Below are 18,227 nucleotides of genomic sequence, written 5' to 3'. Positions count from 1 at the left end.
ATCACATAAATAATAATAATTATTATAATAGCAAATTTAAAAAGTGTAATTGTTGGCTTATAAAAAAGACCGATGTTCTTACAAATTGAACGGTAAAATACCTGTGAAAAAAAAATAAAAAAAAGGAGAATAATTTAAAGATGAGCTTCAACTTTTCCATTGATTGAGCTTGTGCCTTTTGAAAAAGCCTCGAACCTCAGGAGAGGACAGCCTGGGGACCAAAACCTCAATGACAGCACACATAATTGACCTCCACTCAACTCCAGAGCTTTTTTAAAGGGAAACAAAAAAAGACATCAATGTGGTAAGTCTTTTTTGTCAGCATGATTAAGGCATCAAACTTTATTTATTTAGCTAAAATGTTGCAATATATATATAAAAAAAAAAAAAGAGAGTAACAATAATGTATAGAAAATAATGATAAATTATAAAATGATTTTATAATTTTACCGACAATAGCGTATAGAAAATAACGATTCTAATTTGAAGGGAAAAAATCATTTATTTATAGATATCTATCATTCTCAATTAGTGTTTTTTTTTTTCCACTCTCCTTTTTTTATTAAGTAATATACTAAAACGTGTAGAAAATTCACTATAGTTAAAGATTTTTTTTTTCATTATTTTTTTGTGGCAGTTTTTTTTTTCATTTTTTTTTCCTGTTTTGTTTTTTTTTTTATGCCTATGGGTTTTTTTTTTCTTTGTGTTTTTTTTTTTCTTTTAATGAATTTTTTTTGTTTAATTTAGTTTGTTAATGTGAAACTTTTTTTTTTATTTAGTTATCATACTTTCATGAAACGGATCTCGGGTTTGATGGGTTAACTTGATTTGACGAGTTAACTCAAATTGTTTTTTGTTTTTTTTTCTTTTTAATCAAATTTTTTCGTTTAGTTTAGTTTGTTAATTTTTTTTCGTTTATCCCATCGATTTTTTTTCCTATTTAGTTATCAAACTTTCATGACGCGAATCTCAGGTTTAACGCGTTAACTTGATTTGAAGGGTTAACTAAGTTGATTCATATTTTTTTTCTTTTTCCTCATTAGTAACAGGCTTATGTCTTTTGTTTTGTTTTTGTTTTTTTTTTAATTAATTTTTTTCGTTTAGTTTAGGTTGTTAATGTTCAATTTGTTTGTTATTTAGTTATCAGACTTTTATGACACAGATCCCAGATTTGACAGGTAACCTGGTTTGACGGGTTAGTCCAGTTAATTCTAAGTTAACCCGTCAAATGTTTTTTTTCTATTTAGTTATCAAACTTTCACGACACGAATCCAAGGTTTGACGGGTTAACCCAGTTAATTCAGATTGTTTTTCTTTTTCTTCATTAGTTTTTTTCTTTCTATCGGTTTTTTTTTAATTAATTTATTTATCACACTTTTATGACATGACCTTGCAGCCAGATCCGCATACAAGGCTATTGGGTCTGATATTTTTTTTTAGCAGGTTCTTTTTTTTGTTTTCTTTTTACTTGTTATATTTTTTTCCTTTTTTTTCCCCCAAAATTGATTTATTCTTCTTTTTTTTGTTTCTTTTTTTTAATTTTTTTTTTATTTCAAAATTAACTTTGCTAATTTTTTTAAATATTGAGCTGATTCAAAAATTTAACTATGTAGTTTTTTTTCTTTAAAACATTGTGGATTGCAATAATATTCTCATACATTGTTTTCTTTTTTTAACAAAATGATCTTTGTAGATTTTATTTTTTTATATATTAAGTTGGTTGAGAATTTAGCTTTGTATTTTTTTTTTAAAAAAAAAAACAATATTGATTGCTACAGTGTTTCGCCTACATAGTTTTTGCTTTGCTGCAGTGTTTCCCCATATATGTTTTTAAAAAATTATCTTTATCAAATTTATTTTTTCAATATTGAGCTAGGTGATAATCTAGCTTTAGCTTTCCCCACATGTTTTTTTTATTTGTTTTTTCTTTTTTTTCCAAAATTGTCATTTTTTACATATTTTCTTTTTTTTGTTTTGTTTTTTTCAGAATTATTTTTGTTGATTTTTTTTTTTACTATTGAGTTGGTTGAAATTTTAGTTTTTTTCTTTAAAACATTGTAGCTTTCCCTACGTGTTTTTTTTTTCGCTTTTGTTTCCTTTTTCTTACATGTTTTTTTTTTTCATTTCTTTTACCCAAATTGACTTTTTTTAAAAATAGCCTTTGTCGATTTTTTTTTATATAGTAAGCTGGTTGAGAACTTAGATTTGTAACTTTTTTTTAAAAAAAAAAACACTATGGATTACTACAGTGTTTCCTTTCCATGATTTTTGTTTTGACTGCAGTGTTTCCCTTACATATTTATTTTTTAAATTATCTTCGTTAAATTTATTTTTTTTAATATTGAGTTAGTTGAGAATTTAGCTTTAGCTTTAACTTTCCCCATATTTTTTCATTATAATTATTATTATATTGTATTATATTATATAACTGTTTTTTTTTTCTTTTGTTTTAAATTTTTTTTTAATGAATTTTTTTTGTTTGATTTAGTTTGTTAATGTTAAATTTTTTTTATTTAGTTATCATATTTTCATGATACGAATCTCGGGTTTGATGGGTTAACTTGATTTGACAAGTTATTTTTTTTCATTTAGTTTAGTTTGTTAAAGTTAATTTTCTTTCTATTTAATTATCAAACTTTCATATTTTCATGACACGTATCCTAAGTTTGACGGATTAACTTGCTTTGATGGGTTAACCTGGTTAATTCGGGGCAAACCCGTAATTTTTTTTTTCTATTTAGTTATCAAACTTTCATGATGCAAATCCTAGGTTTTACGGGATAACCTGGTTTAAAGGGTTAACCCAATTAATTCAATTTCTTTTTCTTTTTTTTCATTAGTTTTTTCCTTTCTGTTGATTTTTTTTTGTTTTTTTTTAATTAATCTATTTAATTATCACACTTTTATGACACGACCTTATAGCCAGACCCACATCCAATATTCTTGGGTCTGGTGTTACAGTCAGACTCACTTAAATTTGGATCATGCAAGTTTAATTTTATTATTAATATTATAAATATTACTCTTAGATCAGGCGTTGCAGCCAAACCTAAGATTCTTGGGTATAACTTTACAGAAAAAATCCAAAAATTTTTAAAATTTTTATTTTATTAAAATATTTTTATATAAAAAAAATGACCCGCATCATCGCGCGGTTATCAAAGCTAGTTCCTATCTAAGCCTTTACTTTAGCATTGTTTCGTGTTACTTTAGTAACCGCCACAAGCAAAGAAGGATTCGACATGTACCGATGGTAGAAACTGCCCGCCATTATCATAGCTCTTTTATTGAAATTAAATGTTGTTTATTTTTTTATTTTAAAAAATATTTAAAAATAAAATAAAATTTTTATTTTTTTAATTATTTTTATTTAACTATATAAAAAAAATTAAAAATTTTAAAATATATTTATATAAAACGACAAGAGGGTTATTTCAATTTTAAAGCAAAAAACTAAAAATTAAAAATTATATTTACAAAAATTAATATATTTTTAATAATTTTAAATTATTTTAATATACTGTATCAAAAATAATTTTTAAAAAATAAAAATATATTATTTTATAACAGATTTATTTAAAACGACAATAGCGGTTATTTTCAATTTTAAAGCAAAAAATTCTTCACCAAATTGAAATCAGTCCCTTTTTTAACTTTTGCAGGATTTGAATAATGGGTCTCGGTGGAATAGTCGGTTTCCTTTTGTTTTTTAAAAGTGATTTTTTTCAATTTAAATTTTATTTTATTTTTTGTATATTTTTTTTTATGAATAACGATAATTGAATATAGACACTAACATTAATAATGGTTGTGTAATATAACTGCTATTTTTATTAATGATGGTCATTAATTTAAAATTGAAATGGATATGTTTAATTATTAACAGTTGTTCAATATAAACGCTAACAAAAATAATATTTTTTTAATACAACCTATTTTTATTAGCAGTTTTTAATAAATTTGTGTTTTTCATTAGCGGTTAGTAAAAATAAACTATTTACCTAATACTTTTCTATCTTATGCTACATACTAAAATCTTTTATCAAACTATGCTAAAGATGTTAATTTGTATAGAGTCTTTTGCTAGCTTCTCATGGAAACACGATTAGCCAAGTAAGGCTCATTTGACATTGCAATTTAACGTGATTTTAAAAAAAAAAAAGTTTTATACTAAGATTTCACATTCTCCTCTCCTAATAAAAATTTTATTCTCAAGATTGATGTGCCATACCTGTTCCGGAGAATAAATGGTACTTCTCCTCTCCTAATAACCTTTTTTTCCAACAAAAAAAACAACCATTTTCTTTTACGAATTCCAAATGATTTATCTTTATCTTTAAAATCTGATTTAAAAAAACTATATTTTCAAAGTAATTAACTTTCTACTCTTACTTGTCCTCCACAATACTCTCGCTAAGGAAACTCTTTTATTTCCAAGCATCTTTTCCCTCCAATCCATGATTTTGACTAGCTTGGTCTCTAGAGTTAAATCCTTAAACGAGAAGATTGTAGGATTGAAGAGAAAAGTAAACAAACTATTAACATCTTTACCTTTTCCTCGACCCCAAGCGATGAGGTCTTGGCAAAAGTTTCTGTCCAGTAGCGAGCTGTGCCAACAAAGGTCTGGTAGTCTCTAAGATACTGCAATATCCATAGATACCAAGTTGATATGTGAAAAGGAAAATCTACTGAAAAGAAACAGACTGAATGCAACTAAATTGCATCTGTGTCAACTAATAAACAATTAGCGAACAACTGATAATTTTAAAAGCTGAAGATTGATCATGTCAAGAACAAATAAGGCAATCCAACAGTTTGTGCAAGTTCAGCTTAGACTGGAGATATATATGCTCCACATTATAGTAAATTTCAAATAGCTTGTGCAACCTGTTAAAATTTCTTAGCTACTTTTTCTTCACATGCAGCCAACCCTCCCCGTTTTTTTTTTCTTCATAAATTCTTCACTTTTCTTCTTGTTAATCCTTTGCCCAAATGTGTTTTCTCCACCTAGTAATTTTAAGGCTTGTGGAGGTATACTAGTTTAGGTGTTTTCTCTTAGGTTTGATGAGATTTTTCCTTTCCTTTATCTTCTTCTTATGTCCAGCCAAGGTAGGAGAAAAAAAGGTATTTATAGTCCTATTTTCTTTTAATTCTACTTTAGCCCCTTTTCTTTCCTCTCTTTTACAATTTGGTCACTCTTTTCCTATTCTTATTCCTATTTCTTTTTGAATAGAAAGAATCCTTCCTAACCATTTTAAATTGAGTTTAATTTCCCCTCCCCCAAATATATATATATTCCAATTTTCTTCTCTTTTTTTATAAACATAGAGTATTTTTATTAAAAGGCTTCAAATTCCACGTTGTAAAAATAAAATATTATTTTAATATTTATATAGTGAACTTTGAAATAAGTTAGTAACTAACTGAAAAATATAAAGAAAAAAAAGGAGGTCTTTCGATAGGAAAAAAAAAACACATTTGAGAAAAAAAGAAAAAAAGGTCTCTTCTGGGTTGTTGTCAAGTCACTTGAGTTTCGGGTTGACCCTTACTTTAGGCCAATTGCAAACCCAAATATTGAATGAAACAAACTCGGTCAAGGCCCCAGGTCACCTAGAAAAAATTTTAAAAAATATTTGATGTTTTATTAATTTATATAAAAAACAATTAAGAAACAATTCATGTGAATATAAGCTATACATGTTGTAAACAATTAAGTTTTAAATATTATTTATATAGTAAACTTTGAAATGAGTTAGTAACCAATTAAAAAATATGAAAAAAGAAGGGTCTCTACCAGGTTTTTTCCGAGTTACCCGAGTTCCGGGTTGACCCAGTAGGTCAACCAGTTTACTCAGAGCAAATTGTAGGCCTAGAATTTGAATTAAACAAACTTGGCCAACGTTGTTGGGCACCGGACCCAAACTTAGATCTAGCTGCGAACCAGGCCCAATGTTTTTAGGTTTAGCTACCAAGCTAGGTACAACAATAATTTTTAACTAAATACAGAAAAGACAATGTTCTTCAGAGACACTATAGTGTTGTCCACAATGCAAACATTCTATATTTTCAATATCGTTCATGGTGTAATGAGTTTATGTTCACAATACATGTATAATATTTTTCCTAAGTATAGTATAATAATAGCAAATTTAAAAAGTGTAATTGTTGGCTTATAAAAAAGACCGATGCTCTTACAACTTTTCCATTGACTGAGCTTGTGCCTTTAGAAAAAGCCTCGAACCTCAAGAGAGGACAGCCTGTGGACCAAAAGCTCAATGACAACACAGATAATTGACCAAAAGCTTTTTTAAAGGAAAAAAAAAAGACATCAATGTGGTAAGTCTTTTTTGTCAGCATGATTAAGGCATCAAACTTTATTTATAAATGTTGTTGCTTTTAGCAGCCGCTACCTCTTTCAGAATTTCAGATTGAGGATTTTATAGCTTTGCTCTTTCAAGTGAAAATTTGTAATATATATATGAAAAAAAAAAGCAACAATAATGTATAGAAAATAATGATAAATTATAAAATGATTTTATAATTTTAGCGACAATAGTGTATAGAAAATAACGATTCTAATTTGAAGGGAAAAAATAATTTATTTATAGATATCTATCATTCTCACTTAGTGTTTTTTTTTTTTTCCACTCTCCTTTTCTTATTAAGTAATATACTAAAAGGCGTGGGGAAACTACTGTAGCTTCCCCACGCCTTTTACTTATTTAAGGTTTTTTTTTTTTGGTTTTTTTTAGCAGTTTTTCCTTCTTTTTTTTTTCTTTTGCTTTTGTTTCTTTTTTAAAATGTTTTTTCATTTAGCAATTTGTTTTTACATGTTTTTTTTAACGCGTGAGTTTTTCACTATAACAACTTTGTTTTTTTTTCCTCGCTTTTGTTTCTTCTATTTTTTACATATAATGTATCATTGTGCACACAGTGAAATACTTGACTTTTTTTTTCGTTATGCCCATTGGTTTTTTTTTTTTTTGCTTTTTTCTTTGTGTTTTTTTTTCTTTTAATGAATTTTTTTTTGTTTAATTTAATTTTTTAATGTGAAAAAAATTTAATTTAGTTATCATACTTTCATTATACGGATCTCGGTTTTTTTTATATATTATTTAAAAGGCGTGGGGAAACTACTGTAGCTTCCCCACGCCTTTTACTTATTTAAGCTTTTTTTTTTTTTCTTCGTTTTTGGTTTTATTTTAGCAGTTTTTCCTTTTTTTTTTTCTTTTGCTTTTAATTTTGTTTTTTTTTAAAATGTTTTTTCATTGTAGCAGCTTTTTGTTTTTACATGTTTTTTTTAATGCATGGGTTTTTCACTATAGTAGCTTATTTTTTCCTCGCTTTTGTTTCTTCTATTTTTTACATATAATGTATTATTGTGCACACAGTGAAACACTTGAATTTTTTTTTCGTTTTGCCCATTGATTTTTTTTTTTTGCTTTTTTCTTTGTGTTTTTTTTTTTCTTTTAATGAATTGTTTTTTTTTTAATTTAATTTGTTAATGTGAAATTTTTTTTTTAATTTAGTTATCATACTTTCATTATATGGATCTCGGTTTTTTTTATATATTAAGTTGGTTGAGAACTTAGCTTTGTAGCTTTTTTTAAAAACAAAAAGAAAAAACACTATGGATTACTACAGTGTTTCCCTAACATGATTTCTGTTTGGCTGCAGTGTTTCCACCACATGTTTATTTTTTAAATTATCTTTGTTAAATTTATTTTTTTTAATATTGAGTTGGTTGAGAATTTAGCTTTAGCTTTAGCTTTCCCCACGTTTTTTCATTATAATTATTATTATATTGTATTATATTATATGACTTTTTAATTTTTTTAATGAATTTTTTTTGTTTGATTTAGTTTGTTAATGTTAATTTTTTTTTATTTAATTATCATATTTTCATGATACGAATCTCGGGTTTGATGGGTTAACCTGATTTGACGAGTTATTTTTTTTATTTAGTTTAGTTTAGTTTGTTAAAGTTAATTTTCTTTCTATTTAATTATCAAACTTTCATGACACGTATCTCGGGCTTGATATGTTAACTTGGTTTGATGGGTTAACCCAGTTAATTCTGAGTAAACCCGTCATTTTATTTTTCTATTTAGTTATCAAACTTTCATGACGCAAATCCCAGGTTTTACGGGATAACCTGGTTCAAAGGGTTAACCCAATTAGTTCAATTTTTTTTTCTTTTTCTTCATTAGTTTTTTCCTTTATGTTGATTTTTTTTTTCTTTTTTTTTAATTAATCTATTTAATTATCACACTTTTATGATACGACCTTATAACCAGACCCACATCAAATATTCTTGGGGTCCGTTGTTACAGTCAGACTTACTTAAACTTGGGTCATGCAAGTTTAATTTTATTATTAATATTATAAATATTACTCTTAGATCAGGCGTTGCCAGCCAAACCCAAGATTCTTGGGTATAACTTTGCAAAAAAACCCAAGATTTTTAAATTTTTATTTTTTATACAAAAAAAATGACCCGCGGCATGACGTGGGTATCAAAGCTAGCTCCTATCGAAGCCTTAACTTTAGTATTGTTTCGTGTTAAGACTGAATGCAACTATAATGCATCTGTGTCAACTAATAAACAATTAGCGAACACCTGATAATTTTAAAAGCTAAAGATTGATCATGTCAAGAACAAATAAGGCAATCCAACAGTTTGTGCAAGTTCAGCTTAGACTGGAGATATATATGCTCCACATTATAGTAAATTTCGAATAGCTTGTGCAACCTGTTATTGTCTACAAAGTGTACAAAACCTTAAAGAGAAGAATTCAATGACCATGTTCATCTTAAAGAGAAGAATTCAATGAAAATGGTTTTATTATTTAATCATGCTGAAAGATTAGATCGCAATCCAAAAGGTTTATTTTGTTTTTGTTTTAATATGATTTTGAGTTTTAGACTAATTTTATTCTCAAGATTGATGTGCCATACCTGTTCCGGGGTATATCTCCCCTCCTAATAAACCCTTTTTTCCAACAAAAAAAACAACCATTTTCTTTTACGAATTCCAAATGATTTATCTTTATCTTTAAAATCTTGATTTAAAAAAAACTATATTTTTAAAATAATTAACTTTCTACTCTTACTTGTCCTCAAGAAAATGGTATTCCTCCATGATCTCAGATTCCCTCTCCCACATCTCTTCTTTTTTACACAAATTCCTCCACAATACTCTCGCTAAGGAAACTCTTTTATTTCCAAGCATCTTTTCCCTCCAATCCATGATTTTGACTAGCTTGGTCTCTAGAGTTAAATCCTTAAACGAGAAGATTGTAGGATTGGAGAGAAAAGTAAACAAACTATTAACATCTTTACCTTTTCCTCGACCCCAAGCGATGAGGTCTTCGCAAAAGAGTTTCTGTCCAGTAGCGAGCTGTGCCAACAAAGGTCTGGTAGTCTCTAAGATACTGCAATATCCATAGATACCAAGTTGATATGTGGAAATATTTAACTGGAAAAAGAAAATCTATATACTGAAAAGAAAAGCAGCAATAACCAAAGTAAAATAGCCTCTGAGATATATCGCATTTCAATGAGCAAATAAACCAAGCCCAAGAGAGGTATTTAATACATAACCAGTGACAAACAATGGCAACGAACTGGACCTGTTGCGCTACAACAGCATCTTGAGGGTCATCAGGTTCAGGAGCGGAGAGAGTAATGTCTTTAGCGTGAGTGCCAATCAGCTCAAGCACAGGCTGAATGCAACTATAATGCATCTGTGTCAACTAATAAACAATTAGCGAACACCTGATAATTTTAAAAGCTAAAGATTGATCATGTCAAGAACAAATAAGGCAATCCAACAGTTTGTGCAAGTTCAGCTTAGACTGGAGATATATATGCTCCACATTATAGTAAATTTCGAATAGCTTGGGCAACTTATTATTGTCTAGCTACAAAGTGTACAAAACCTTTAAGAGAAGAATTCAATGACCATGTTCATCTTAAAGAGAAGAATTCAATGAAGATGGTTTTATTATTTAATCGTGCTGAAAGAATAGATCGCAATCCAAAAGGTTTATTTTGTTTTAATATGATTTTGAGTTTTAGACTAATTAGAGTCTGTTTTAGAATTGAGAGTGAGGTTGTGGAGATTCCAATGATATTCGCAGATAAAAAGATGTTGGAATATGGGTTCTAAAACATGATGTGTGCTGCTGACCCCCGCCATGGCCGCTACTTGACAGCCTCAGCCATGTTCAGGGGCAAGATGAGCACCAAAGAGGTGGATGAACAGATAATTAATGTGCACAACAAGAATTCATCATATTTTGTGGAGTGGATTCCCAACAATGTGAAGTCTAGCGTGTGTGATATTGCACCAAAAGGTCTGACGATGGCATCAACTTTTGTGGGGAACTCCACGTCAATCCAGGAGATGTTCAGGAGGGTGAGTGAGCAGTTCACAGCCATGTTCCGTCGCAAGGCCTTCTTGCACTGGTATACTGGGGAAGGGATGGATGAGATGGAGTTCACTGAAGCAGAGAGCAACATGAACGATCTCGTGGCAGAGTACCAGCAATACCAGGATGCAACAATGGAGGAATTAAGATGGTGAATATGAGGAGGAAGGTGAAGAGAACTACGATGCCTAGGGAGCATATGATCTGTGCTGTGCTATTTCATCAAAGCTGTAATGGGGTTTCATCATCCGCCAACCTTGCTGGGTATCTAATACTATATTCTTTTGTTGTCTTGAAATTCTCTCTTCCACAGGGTCATTTCGTTACTTCTTTTCTATAAAGCACTTGAATAAGGAATTTCTTATCTGTCGGCGCCTCATCGCTCTTATTATCCACCGATGTCAAATCCACATTTGGGTTTGCTGCTGTCCATGTATACGCTTCTCAAAGCAAGAAATCCAAGCCACTCTCGGAGGTTCATGCATTTCAATTCTCTGCTGCTTTCCTTTCTAGCGCCCTGAGAATGCCAAAGTTCATGCGTTAGGCTAGAAGGAAGGGAGTGTTTGTCTTCCAGTATGGGCTGTTTAAGTTGCAGATCAATTGGACATTGTTTTAAGCTTTAACAGCTGCTCGATGCTTTGCTGGTTTGATATGTTTACCATCATCGCTTATGAATGGCTTCCATGGCAAATTAGAGCCCCGTGAAAACTCTGTTGACTCTTTTCTTTCTTCAAGACTTTTCATTGTTTTAAAAAAATTGAGTTAACGCCTTGAATATCGTTCCAACAAATGGAAATAAAATCAATACTCAGTATAGCTCCCCGTTAAGAACAGATCGGACTTGATTCGAAGAGATCACAAAAAACACGGGAGATCTTGATCGACGCAGAACAAAATGAATGCCAAGTATTGTAAGAACAAATCTGAGAAAGAAAACGGAATCGACAAAGGACTGCAAGAAACAATAAATATAATATTCAAAATAGAATAAAATAAAGGCAGCATCAGAGTCATGGAAGTATGAGGTTAAACACTGCTCGCATTAAAATAAATGCGTGCTTCTCATAATCCGGAATATTCGCAGTTAGGGAGGTTATTGTCAACACTAAGTGACAGTAGCTCTTACCCAAACCAACTAATTAAATCCTTGGTAATGTTAACACCAACTTACCGGTTGGTGCCATTAACTACTTATAACCCAAAATAGTTAATCAATTCTTTTTTATCTAACCTTGGATATTTTTCTGATAATGCCGATGTTAAGGTCTCTTGACATCATTAACTTCCTTCTTGGAAAGCTAATTAAATTATCATGGGTTTACCGATACTGACATTGTCTATCAATATCATATCTTTCCTTTTCTTTAACTTCATTCGCAAGTGTTAAATTCATAGAATATTATAATAAAGGAAATAGAAAAGACAGCGAGATCATTTTTAAAGTTAATTTTTATTTAATTATATGGAAATTAAAATAAATATTAATTTGAAAGAGTTTTGATGATTTAAATTTCATAGAATTTTTTGTTTCAAATTCTTCATCTCTTATATTTTTTTTTCCTATTTTGAATAAACAAATCTTTTTTTATTAATAAAACCCTTTTTCAATTAACACTTAAAGTTATTAAAACCAATATTCTCAAGAATTCTAATAATTTAAATCCATGAGGAAAAAAATATGTTTCTTTGGTCAAAACTCCCCTTTCCTTATTTATTTGTTTTTTATTTTGAAGAAACATGTCTTTTTTATTAGAAGCATTTTTTTAAAAAAAAAAATCATCATGATTTGAAAAAGCAAGTTTCAGTAAAAAAAATTGTATCTTTATAATATTTTATGTGCTTGTAAGGAAAAATAAAAGAATAATTAATTCACATAAACAAAATAAAAATTCACAATAACAAAATATATATTTTTATTCTTTTGTAAAGATTCATGTGCAAATATTTAAAGGCCAAGTGAATGAAGCTCATGCACACCTATGCTTGAAAGGCTAGGCTCAAAGGCTTGATTTGCAACATGGTCAGCCTCCATTGGACCTAAAAGGTCAGGTTTATGTGTTTATATATATATAAACATATAACATGTTATTTGTCTAAGATTTTTTTGAATTAGAATAGATAACATGTCATTCACTTGAGCAAATAACATATTGTTGTTTAGTAGGAAATTGAAATCCACCTTTTGAGCTACCAAACTTTCAAATATCAACTTGTTTTCAACCAAAAATATCTTGGGACCTTAAAAAAAACCCATACAAAAAACCTTTATAAAACACCAATTTATCTTTTCTATTATGGTTAAATAGTGAAATCACATGTATTTAACTTCCTTTTTAAAGGTAAATCTACTAACACTAAAATCAATATTTTTTTTATTTTTTGAAATATGACTCACCAAAATACTTCTCTGTTTTCTTTTTTTTTTTCTAGCAATTTTCTTTCTATACTCGCTATATTAAGGAATTGAAATGTGAGGAAAATAAATTTTTAGAATTAAAATATAAATAACTAAAATTACAAGGGTAAGAAAAAATAGAAACCACAATGAACTTTAATGAGAAATTCCAAGAACAAAACTCATTAGTCAAAGAGCGAAACATGTGGGAAATGAAGTTTACAACTAAAATATGAACACATAAAATTGGTTCAAAAATATTTTTTAAAAAACTTCATTTGGCATTACTCTTAGAAGGTATTTGGTATAAGGCTAAAAAACCATGGGTGAAATTATCACAAAAAAAATTATTATTATTATAATAGCAAATTTAAAAAGTGTAATTGTTGGCTTATAAAAAATATTGATTTCTTACAAAATTGAACGGGTAAATACTTGTGAAAAAAATAAAAAAGGAGAATATAAATTATTTGGCAGTATAAATTGTAATTGTTTTAATTTTTCATGTCAAAATACATGATAATGATATTTTTTTATTTTTTAAAAATTATTTTTAACATCAGAATATCAAAATAATTTAAAAATACTAAAAAACATATTGATTTAAAATTAAATAATAATAAAAAAAAATTTAATTTTTTTTAAAAAATACTTTTAAAATAGAGAAACAAACAATACAATATCTAACTTCAACTTTTTCATTGATTGAGCTTGTCTTTCGAAAAAGCCAAGAACCTCAATAGAGGACAGCCTGTCGACCAAAACCTCAATGACAGCACAGATAAATATCCTCTACTCAACTCCAGAGCCACGGTGGATTTTTGCGGAAGGACGACAGTATCAAAAGGACGGGAGAGAAATAAAAAAAGGTAAAAGAGCAGAAGCCATGGTGGATCTTCGCGGACGGTGTGAGAGAGAAGGCCGTCGAAAGCAGAATCCAATGAATTGCATTAAGAGAACAAACATACAGACTTTTAAAGGAAAAGAAAAGACAAGAAGCCCCATGTAGTCCAGAGATTCCAGTGTCATGACATGAACGTATTCAAGGGAGGAGGGAAGCGCCTGCTCTGATATGGATTCAAGCTTAGGGCAACCCTTGATACTCAATTTCCTAAGAGAGGTGAGGTGATGAAGCCCCTTATGGTCAAGAGACTTCAGATTTCCCAGACGTTTGATTTTAAGGGTTGTGAGAGTAGAGGGCAACGTCTCCTCGTCAAAAGACTCCACATCGTTCCCAGTAAATCTGAAGCATGAAAGAGAAGGGAGTGCTTGCAAACCACATACCTTGAGCTTGATACAATCCACAATGCAAAGTGTGTGTAATTTGGAGGGTAAACCTCCTTCAGGAAACGAATCAACTTCTGGAAGTGATCTCAATTGCAAATCCTCAAGGGAAGGGAGGAGGGAATGCATGTTTTCTGGCAAAGACTTCAAATATAAGCAACCCTCTAATACAAGGCTTGTCAAATCTGGTGCAGCTTGTTGGAAATTATAGTGTTTTGATGTAAATAGGAAAGCTATATTTTGTGATAAGTAGGAAAGATACGTAAGAATATTTTGTATCAATCTACATTCAATTAGTTGTCATTCCTTATTAGTCTTTGACTCATAAGGGAACTCTAATGTATCTTGTATATATATTGAACTTAATCAATACAGAAAAGCATTCCGCTTGAATACCTTTTTACTTATATGGTATCAGAGCTTGCTATGACATTACCCTAATTTTTCCCTTCTTTAACGCATCTATTTGTTACATCTCCACCTTGCCTCCTTTTTACTTGACATTGATTTTTTGAGTTCTGGCGATTCATCATCTGTGTTGTTACTTATTTTTTGGACCCCAACGTGCTAGAGACGGTGTATACTTCTTTTGAATAGAGTGTAGGAGTTTAGCTCATGTTCGCCAGAAGATTGACAAAAAGCACATAAGAAATATTTTTTTTTTTCCCAAAAAAAAAACTGGTGTGAGCTATTTTTTTGCTCTTTTTTTAGCCTTCCCCTTTACTACCCAAAATCATCAGGTTTTCTTAGGTTGATCAGGAGTCTTCAGAATGCTAAATTCATTCCTTCATTATCTTGTTTTTAAGGTTGAATAAATCCTTCAGAATTTGCACTAAAAAATGGTTCTGCTGTTGTCGCAATTTTTTGTTCCAACTTAGGCTCTGATTTTGACTCGGTTTCGTACGATATATGACCATCATAGGTATATTCTGTCACTTATTACATGTTGAAAAATTGACGTACACCTTTATTAAGTCCTAGGGATCATTGTTCTTAGAGCAGATTCTTAGTCAGATTTGGATGCTCAGCATTGTCAGATCAAGAACCTTTTTGACCAACTAGATTACTGTCAGATTCAGTTCTATAAAATGATTTTATTTCACTTCGACTCCTTCATCAAAGTTGTAGTCCTAGATTTATAGATGAATTTGGGCTTTTGGATCGCTTGATTTTGATACCAGAAGCTTAAGGTATTCCCATTTGAATATCTAACGTGAAGGTAGAGAATTCTGCCGCGAGAAGGATATTGACCTGAGTCTGCACTAAAAAAAACTCTATTTTGGCCTAGTTTTTATGATTTTTGTTCTTAGTTCATACTTTCAGTCATATTAGAATGCTCGGCATTCGTCAGTTTTTGAGTTAGACCTGGAGATCCCTTTTGACCAACTAGATTACTGCCAGTTTCTATTTTATAAAATGATTTTATCTCACTTTGACTCCTTCATCAAAGTTGTAGTCCTAGACGCGTAGATGAATTTGGGTTTTTAAATCACTTGATTTCGATATCAGAAGCTCAAGATATTCTCATTTGAATATCTAACGTGAAGGCAGAAAATTCTGCCGCAGGAAGGATATAGCCCAAGTTCGCGAGGCTGATTCGAAGGATTTTTTGGGCCAAGGACTGAATCGAAAATTGTGAAAATAAGGGAGTTGATTGAAGATAAAATTAGGAGAAATTTTACCGGGTGACAAAATTGAAGAACAGGAATTAGATCAGAAAAGGAAAACAAAGCCTCCCCGTCCGCAATTCTTTCTTTCCTTTTTCTCTACACAGCTACCCCGGTTATCTTCTTTCCTTTTATCTGCAAACCACGTTTTTATTGCTTCATTTTAAAGGGAGCAGCTGACTCTATGGAAGGAAAGAAAAGAGTCGCACCATCCTCTAACTAGGAAAGAAATCACTGCTGATCACAGAATCAGAATCAAATATTCTGGTTTCCTATTTCTGCTCACCCGATATTACACCATAGAGTTAATGTAATATTTGTTTCCTCAATAAAGCCATGTATAGGCTATATAGAAGCCTCGGCTGCTGACCTAAAAGGGGGAGAAGAGGAGAGAGGACAGAAAGGAGAGGAGACGGCAGCAAGAAAAGAGAGCAGAAAAAGAAAAGAGAGAGCAAAAAGAGGGCAAAAAGAGAGCAAAAAAATAGCAGAAAGAGAGCAGAAAATAAAGGAAAAACGCAAGAGAGGCAAGAGTAGAAACAAAACGCAGAACAGAGGGAGTTTCTTGCTTGCATTCTGGTGTCACCGTGAGTTGCAGTAAACCATTGCAGCCAGCACATCAGCTTCAGTATCCTTGTTTCTCCCGTCATCTACCAGTAGCTAAGGAGGCACAAGTGAGTCTTTCGGTCTCTGGTTATTATCAGCTGCAAAAGGATCTGCTGGAAAATATTTAAAACAGACGAACAACGTTGCTGCAGCTTCTTCGCTTCCAGGTCTGTTGTTTCCTTTCACCCCGCAGCATGCATTCTTTTGTTTTGAGTTTGTACTGTTCAAGTGAATTAATTCACTTGAACAGTATTCACCAGCCTTCTTCAAATTATAAATGCTGGACCCTTCTTTTTTCTTTTGTGTCCAGCCGGGTCACTTGTTTGGGCAAGTGACCCAGCCGGGCTTATATATATATATATATAATGATTTATTTTCTGGAATATTTATTTTAAAGTCTATATATATTATATATATATATATATATATATATATATATATAATGATTTATTTTCTGGAATGTTTATTTTAAAGTCTGAATTTTTTTTTGTTAAAATATATATATATATATATATATATATATATACACCAACCTCGTATTTAGAATATCCGGTTTTTCGACGCAATTGCGGCAAATATACATATATATCAAAAAATATTTTCTTGTGTGTTGCATACGGGCAATACCCTAACATGTTTTAAACATTTTTTTTTATATACAAAAAAATATTGGAAGTTTTAAAAAGGTGTTTTCGCATGGATTTCGTAAACACAACAAAAAATTATTTTCTTGCATTTTTTGGATTTTACAACATGTTTGTAAAAACTCCAAAGGGTATTGGCCAATATTTCAAAAAAAAAAATATAAAAATCCTATTTTTGGGGGAATTCATCTATTATTCACCACTAATGTTTGGATAAAGAAATCCTTAAGGGACGAATATCCAAAATATTATTGGGAGTAATAAATCTGCACACATCCTTGAAAGAAACCTCGATTATAATTGAGGACATTTCAATTTTTGACTCCACGGTTTACGAGCCGTAAAAGTATGAAACACTAAGGCAAAAAGAGGCTTTTAAAGCGCTCTAAATTTCCTTAGATTTATAATTTTTTGTCTCTCCTCCTTGCGATTTACGAGTCGCAAGCTCTTGAAATACTAAGGGAAAAATAAGCTTTTAAAGCACATGGAATCTTCTTGGATTTCTATCTTAATAAATTTAGTGTAAATCAAACACAGATTTTAAGAGATCTGCATTGGTTCTCCTTGGCACTTTGTAGACATATCTAATGTATGATCCATATTGGGCAAGGGTTCTTGCTTTTAAACTTTGAACCCAAATCCATTTATCATACCAAAATGTATCCTAGGAAAACACCAACACTATAGCAATTATAAAGCAAACCAAACACCAAGCAGCTTACCTTAGGTAGGGCGTACTAGGGGTGCTAATACCTTCCCTTTATGCAACTAGTCCCTTGCTTTAGAATCTCTGAAAGACCAGTTAGGGTTCCTAGTGATCAAAATACTAGGTGGCGACTCCCTTATTAAAACAAAAGACCCTGAAATTCAATCGATTGGTGGTCGCGACGCCGCGCTCCCGCCACGAGGGTGCGACACTCTGTTTCCAGCACCCTTGGTTCTCCATTATTCCTCCACCATTCAGATCACCCTGGTTTGCTTCTTGTCTCAAAGCGATTGAATGGCGACAATTATAATTCTTGGCACCGTGTCATGAAAATTTCTCTAAGTGCCAAGAATAAGAAAGGTTTTATTACTAGCAAAATAAAAGAACCCCATGAGGCTTCAAATCCTGAAGAACATGCTCTTTGGCAGCGCTACAACGATATGGTACTTTCTTGGATTCTAAATTCTCTTGAGCCAAAATTAGCTGATTATGTTC

General features: G+C 30.7%; 1 protein-coding gene across 1 annotated transcript; it reads right to left on the bottom strand.

Moving 5' to 3' along the window:
• Window positions 1-10,206: 10,206 nt before the first annotated feature.
• LOC118045980 (uncharacterized) lies at window positions 10,207-10,613 on the bottom strand. Its single transcript, XM_035054729.2, has one exon. The coding sequence runs from the start codon at window positions 10,522-10,524 to the stop codon at window positions 10,207-10,209; it is 318 nt and encodes a 105-aa protein (XP_034910620.1). The 5' UTR covers window positions 10,525-10,613.
• Window positions 10,614-18,227: the final 7,614 nt, after the last annotated feature.

This window comes from Populus alba, chromosome 17 (assembly GCF_005239225.2).
Source record: "Populus alba chromosome 17, ASM523922v2, whole genome shotgun sequence".
NCBI classification, from domain to species: domain Eukaryota; kingdom Viridiplantae; phylum Streptophyta; class Magnoliopsida; order Malpighiales; family Salicaceae; genus Populus; species Populus alba.
Note: the sequence above shows the minus strand (reverse complement) of the source record. Positions and strands in the feature narration are given on the sequence as shown.

What these genes read in the sequence shown, in the direction of transcription:
- LOC118045980 (XM_035054729.2), bottom strand. Translation starts at nt 10,524, where the DNA reads ATGTTGCTCTCTGCTTCAGTGAACTCCATCTCATCCATCCCTTCCCCA.